The 6,071-nt window shown below is 72.9% G+C and overlaps 1 protein-coding gene across 5 annotated transcripts in view; it reads right to left on the bottom strand.

Moving 5' to 3' along the window:
- The window catches only part of RAP1GAP (RAP1 GTPase activating protein), a 6,561-nt gene continuing 490 nt past the window's right edge, over positions 1 to 6,071 (bottom strand). The window contains exons 2-21 of one of the 5 annotated variants that reach the window (XR_004755727.1): positions 5,242 to 5,330; positions 5,072 to 5,119; positions 4,952 to 4,990; positions 4,659 to 4,844; positions 3,806 to 3,900; positions 3,648 to 3,726; positions 3,502 to 3,555; positions 3,327 to 3,410; positions 3,130 to 3,230; positions 2,907 to 3,036; positions 2,489 to 2,716; positions 2,318 to 2,404; positions 1,769 to 1,906; positions 1,234 to 1,302; positions 1,038 to 1,147; positions 856 to 965; positions 651 to 815; positions 459 to 619; positions 219 to 394; positions 81 to 117 (exon numbers count right to left, since the gene is read on the bottom strand). Coding sequence is in view for 1 of the 5 variants with exons in the window: in XM_035344844.1 (XP_035200735.1) it covers positions 31 to 117; positions 219 to 330; positions 891 to 965; positions 1,038 to 1,147; positions 1,234 to 1,302; positions 1,769 to 1,906; positions 2,318 to 2,404; positions 2,489 to 2,716; positions 2,907 to 3,036; positions 3,130 to 3,230; positions 3,327 to 3,410; positions 3,502 to 3,555; positions 3,648 to 3,726; positions 3,806 to 3,900; positions 4,659 to 4,844; positions 4,952 to 4,990; positions 5,072 to 5,110 (1,713 nt within the window). In the remaining 4 variants the exon portion in view is untranslated. Of the gene's footprint in view, positions 123 to 218; positions 395 to 458; positions 620 to 650; positions 816 to 855; positions 966 to 1,037; positions 1,148 to 1,233; positions 1,303 to 1,768; positions 1,907 to 2,317; positions 2,405 to 2,488; positions 2,717 to 2,906; positions 3,037 to 3,129; positions 3,231 to 3,326; positions 3,411 to 3,501; positions 3,556 to 3,647; positions 3,727 to 3,805; positions 3,901 to 4,658; positions 4,845 to 4,951; positions 4,991 to 5,071; positions 5,120 to 5,241; positions 5,331 to 6,071 lie in introns of all 5 variants that reach the window. The other 4 variants (XR_004755728.1, XR_004755726.1, XR_004755729.1 and 1 more) reach the window with 4 other exon arrangements.

Here is a 6,071-nt window from a genome sequence, read left to right on the forward strand (position 1 = left end):
CCCCCCCCCCCCCAATACCCTGGGGCTGGGCTACCTGGGGGGGTGCCGAGGGGCTCCTCCGGCCAGGGGGGGTCGGCGAAGGCGTCGCGCTGGCGGGGGGTCCCCGAGGGCGAGCGGCTGTCCTGCGGGCGCAGGGTGGGTGACGGGGCGCTGCCCCCCCCCCCAACACCCAGCACCCACCACCCCCCCCTTCCGCCTCCCCCCCGGCCCCCCCGTACCCTGCCCGGCTCGGCCTCGGGGTGCTCGTCCGGCTCCTCGGCCACGCTGCCGAAGCTGCTGGCGCTGGAGGACGAGCGGGAGAAGTCCCGCGGAGGCTCCGGCCTCTCCGCCCTGCCAAGGGACACACCTGGCCCCCTGTCACCCCGTCCCCGGGCCACCCCGCCCCTGTGTCACCCTGCCCCTGTGTCACCCCATCCCCGTGTCACCCCATCCCTGCGTCACCCTGTCCCCGAGCTGCCCCATCCCCGTGCCGCCCCGTCCCCACATTGTCACCGCACCACCCTGTCCCCATGCCACCCAGCCCTGTGCCACCCCATCGCCAGGCCACCCAAGCGCCACGCTGTCCCCACCCCACCACATCCCCAACCTTGTCCCCGTGCCACCCTGTCCCTGTGCCACCCTGTCCCTGTGCCACCAGCTGCCAGAGCGGCCCTGTCCCAGTGCCACCCCATCCATGTGCCATCTCGTCCCCATGCTGCCACATCCCTGTGCCACCGGCTGCTGGTGTGACCCTGTGTCCCCATGTCCCCATAACCCCGTCCCCAAGTTCGCATGTCCCTGTGTCCCCATGTCCCCACATCCCCGGGTCCCCATGTCCCTGTATCCCCACATCCACGTGTCCGTATGTCCCCACACCCCCGTGTCCCCTCTCCCGGTGCCCCACACGGGACCTGTCCGGGTGCCGGCGGCTCTCGGGGGAGCTGTTGCCGGAGCCGGCGCCGTCGGTGCTGGCGGCGGGGCCGTCCCTGCGGGACAGCGGCGGGCGGTGAGGGGGCACCGGGGCCGGGGGCAGCCCCGCGCCCGGTCCCGGCGCGCACCTGCCGGGCGGCGCCTCCTGGATGCTCTCGATGCCGATGGCGCTGGAGCGGCGGGAGCCGAGCGGGCCGGGCCGCCGCCGGGACGGGCTCTTCCCGGGCACCAGCAGCGCCTGCGGGAGCGCGGTCAGCGGCGGGGCCGGTCCCGGGGGGGGGAGTCCCGGGGAGGGTCCCGGTGGTCCCGGTGCCGGGCACCCACCTCTTCCACCGAGCCCAGCCCGATGGCGCTGCCGCGGCGTCCCCGGCGGCTCCCGGGCACCAGCAGCGACTGCGGGCGGCACCGCGTCACGGGGCACCGGGAGGGGCGGGGCTACCGGGAGGGGCGGGGCTACCGGGAGGGGCGGGGCCACCGGGGAGCTACCGGGAGGGGCGGGGCTACCTGGGGGGCGGGGGCGGGCTGGCGGCGGGCTGGGGGCGGGGCTTACGCTGCAGCACCGGGTGTGGGCGTGGTCGTGGCCTGTTTGGGGGCGGGGCTTGTGGAAATTGAGGCGTGGCCACGCGCGTGGAGCAAAAAGGGCGGCTCCCGCTATGGGGGCGGAGCCAACGGGAGGGGGCGTGGTCGGGGCGGGGCCATCGCGCAACCGGACCCCGGGGCGCCGTCGGGGGGCGGCAGCGGCCGAGGGGGGGTCGGGGGTCGAGGGGGGGGGCAGCGGGGGGGACCCGTGGCGGGCCGCGACCCGCAGTGCCCGCTGCCCCACCCCCGGTGCTGCCCCCACCCCCCCCCCGCCCCCCACCTTGAAGGACTCGAAGAAGCCGGGGGCGGCGGAGCCGTTGTCGGGGCGCTCGTCGTCGGGGCCCAGCCCCAGCATGGCCTGGCTGCGGCCCTGCAGCTCCTCGTGCAGCGTCTCCAGCAGCGCCGCCCGCGTCCGCTCCTGCGCACCCACCCGCACGCTGCCCTGGGTGCCCCCCCCAGCACCCACGGGTGCCCCCCACCGCCGGCCCTTCCCCTCCCCCCCCGCGGGGAGCAGCCCCACGCGTGGCACCCGCTGCAAGCCCGGCACCCGCGGTGTGCAGCACCCCCATGGGCAGCACCCAGACGCCGTGGACTTGCCAGCACGGCCCCCCGTGTGAAACAGCCCCGTGCACGGCACCCCCACGGCACCGCTGCACCCCCAGGCACAGCACCCCCACACCAGTAACCCCACGCACAGCACCCCACGCACAGCACCCCCACGCCAACAACCCCACGCGCAGCATCCACAGGCGTGGTCCTGCTGCTGGACCGGCACCCCCGGCACCCACGCACACAGCACCCCCATTTAGCCCCCCCCCCCCGCACCCACCTCCAGCTTGGCGAACTTCTCCGCCTTGTAGCAGGCGTACTCGGCGTTGATCAGCTTGGTGAGCAGGAACTCCTGGAACTCGGGGCCCTGCCGGGGCGAGGGGCGGCCCTGGGTGGGTGCCGGCCGTGGGACCCCCCCGCCCGCCCCGGAGCAGCACCCGTGGGTGCTCACCTTCCTGAAGATGGCGGGGTCGGGCAGCGGCGGGCCAAAGAAGGGCACGTCATCGCGGGCGGTGACCGAGACCTTGTAGAGGGTGCCCTGGGGGCCGCCCTGCTCCAGCTGCACCACCACGAAGGCGTGCAGGAAGTTGGAGGCGATCATGTCGGGCACGAAGGGGGTGTTCTCGTCCTGGAAGACGATGGCCACGATGTCGTTGCCGATGTGGCGCTTCCGCTGCAGCTGTGGGGACACAGGGACACGGCCGGGGTGTGGGCAGGGGTTGGGCGCTGCCACCCCCTGCGCCCCATGGACACCCCAGAAGACCCCAGGGGTGCCCCGACAGCCCCTGCGCCTCCTGGATGCTTCCCCAGCACCCGTGGGTACACCCTGAGAAATCACCACCGCCCCCCCAGCACCCATGGGTGCCCACCTGCTGGGCATCACCCTCGGTGTAGGGCAGCTTGGTGGAGACGTGGAACATGATCTCCTTGTCGCGGAAGTGGCAGTACACCGACTCGCTGCCCGTCTGCCCGTGCGTCACGTCCAGCCCCCCCCGAAACCTGCACGGGGTGGGAGGGGATGCTGAGGACCGGGGGGACAAAAGGGGACAGGGACAGGGACACGGGGGTGCCCCCCAGCACCCCATCACGCACCCCTTGAAGTCGCGCAGCTGCACCCGCTGGCCCAGGACGTCGAGGAACTCGGCGAAGGCCGGGCTCTCCTCCGTGGTGCCGAAGAGCTCCTCCTCGGAGGTCTGCAGTGGGGCAGCCGTGGGTGCCCCCACCCGGCACCCCCCCTCCCACCCACCCTCTGGGCTCCCCTGGCCCCCCCTTCCCCCCCAACCCCCTACCTGCCCCAGCTTTTGGTAGATGACGCCGAATTTGAAGTGGTTGCTGAGCACGTGCTCATCGAAGGCAAGGATGAGGCGGGACGCCTGCGGGGCCAAGGAGGTGCTGGTTGGGTGCAGGGCACCCCGGGGTGCCCCCACCCATGGGTGCTCCCCCCCACCCATGCACCCCGCTCACCTTGGGGTAGAGCACGGGGTAGAAGCGATCCACGTTGACGTCCTCGCACACCAGCTGCGGGAGGGAGGGGCGGTGCGGCGGGTGCCCCGGGCTGGGGGGGGCACCCATGGGTGCTGCTGGAGAATGGGGGAGGGAGGTGCACCCACCTTGGCCATCTGCACCACGTTGGGGAACTCGGCCAGGCAGGAGATGGGCACCACATCGTGCAGGGTGCGGGTGCGGGTGCTGTGGGGTGAGGTGGGGGGGTCAGGGTGGTAGCCCACTCCCCAGCCAGCACCCATGGGCCCCCTGGCACCCAGCTCACCGCAGCAGCAGGTGGAGGTGCTCCTGCTCGTCATACTTGAGGGAGAAGACGAGGTGGCCCAGCGCCGGGTCCAGGGAGTAGTAGTTGAAGTGCTCCTGTGAGGAGGGGCCGAGCGCCCATGAAGGCACCAAGGGACACTCGTGTCCCACACCGTGGGGCACCCGTGTCCGGCGGTACCCACGGGGCACCCGCACATCCAAGCGTCCATGCCCACGGGACGCCCGTGCCCATGGATACCTCTGCCTGGTGGCACCCATTCCTACAGGGCACCCATGCCCATGGAGCACCCATGCCCGCCGGGCACCCATCCTCATGAACACCCACACCTATGGGGCACCCCCACCCATGGGACACTCATACCATGGGCACACACAACGGGACACCCATCTTCAGCCGTCCCCATGCCGTGAGCACCGATACCCAGGAGCACCCGTGCCCATGGGTCACCCACGCCTGAAGCACCCATGCTCAGGGCCCCACATCCACAGACCCTCGTAGGCTCCCCATGCCCGTGGGCACCCCTCCTTCCAGGGCCCCCATGCCCACAGACACCCCCGCCCATGAGCACCCATGCCATGGGGCACCCACACCTCAGAACGCCCAACACACGGGGCACCCACGTTCCTGAGCACCCCTACACACGGGCACCCATCTTTATGGGCTCCCCATCCCCGTGCACACCCATACCCATGGAGAACCCCGTCCGTGAGCACCCACGCCCACGGACACCCGTGTCCATGGGCATCTGTACCCACACACACCCATGGTTATGGGGCCTCTGTGCCCATGCACACCCGTGGGGACCCCAAACCCCTCCCCGACACCCTCCCCACCAGCACCCTTGGGTGCTCACCTTGCCCAGGAAGTGCTTGCGGTAGATCTTGGCCGTGTGGTTGCCCTCCAGCCTGGCCCGGGTGCCGGGTGCCGGGGTCGGGGGGGGCTCGGGTGCCCCGCTCAGCTGGTGGTTGGTGCCCTCGATCCAGTAGCCCCCGAATTGCGGCAGCAGGATGAGGGGGAATGGCCCCTCCCGGCCCAGCACCTGCACCCACAGCCGAGGTGGGTGCCCCAGCCCCCCACCCCCCATGTCCCCCCCCCAGCTACTCACCCACCCCTGGCACCCTCCCTGGGGGGGGACAGCCACGCTACCTCGTGCACGCTGGGGTAGGGGATGTAATCCTCTTCTGTCTGCAAGACAGTGGGGAGGGGAGTGAGGGGCATGCTGGCACCCATGGGTGCAGCTTGGGCACCCACCCCAGCGATGCCTACCTTGAGCGGGGGGGGCGCGGCGTGGCGCTGCTGGGCCATCCTGCTGCCCTGCGGGAGGCAGGGGCCGTGGGTGCCCCACACCCCTTCCCGGGGGTGGGGATGGGCACCCTTGGGTGCCCCCTCCCCCGTGTCTCCCCCGTCACGACAGGGGAGCACCTGCGGGGCCTTACCTCGGGGTGGGGTGGCCGAGGCGGTGGCGGCGCCCGCTGGGGACACGTCTAGGTGGCCCGGGGGAGTCCGGGGGGGCCCATGGCGCTTCCTGGGGGAGAGGAGCGGGGGGGTGGGAGGCCGGGAGCCGCCTCCACTGCAGGGACCCAGGGGGAGGGTGGGCGAGGGAGGGGTGCCGCAGCGGGGAGGGCTGGCCAGGAGCCTGGGGAGGGCACCGCCTCGCCCCCCCCACCCCCCCGAGCCCCCCGCCACAGCCCCTGCCCGCTCGGCTGGTGGCGTTACCCCTGAAGCCTACTGATGGCAGCAAGCCAAGCGCCGGCTGCTGGGAGCCAGAGGGACGGGAGCGGCCGGTGCCGGGTGGGGACACGGGGGGTGCCCGGCCGCTGGGACCCCCCCGAACCTCCACCCCCCCCCAGTGCCCCCCTCCCCTAAGGGCGCCCTCTGCGGGCGGGCGGCGGCGCGGCGCGGGGCAGCACCACGGACAGCGCCGGGCACCGGGGGGACGGCGACAGCGCGACACGGGTGTCGTGCAGCAGCGACCCGGGGCAGAACGGGACCCGGGGCAGAACGGGACCCGGGGCAGAACGGGACCCTTGTGCAAACGCCACCGCAGGGCAAGCGCGACCGGTCCCCGTGCAAAGGGCCCCGCGTGCAAACGCGACCCTGGTGCAAACGCCACAATGTGACCCGTCCCCGTGCAACCACGGCCCGCATGCCGACACCACCTCGGTGCAAACGTCCCCCTCGTGCACACCCACCCTGTCCCCGTGCAAGTACGGCCCCCACCCCCCGCACCGTCCTCGTGTCTCCCCCGCCAGCACCCGAGGGGGGG

This window comes from Oxyura jamaicensis, chromosome 21, assembly GCF_011077185.1.
Source record: "Oxyura jamaicensis isolate SHBP4307 breed ruddy duck chromosome 21, BPBGC_Ojam_1.0, whole genome shotgun sequence".
In the NCBI taxonomy this organism is placed as follows: Eukaryota; Metazoa; Chordata; class Aves; order Anseriformes; family Anatidae; genus Oxyura; species Oxyura jamaicensis.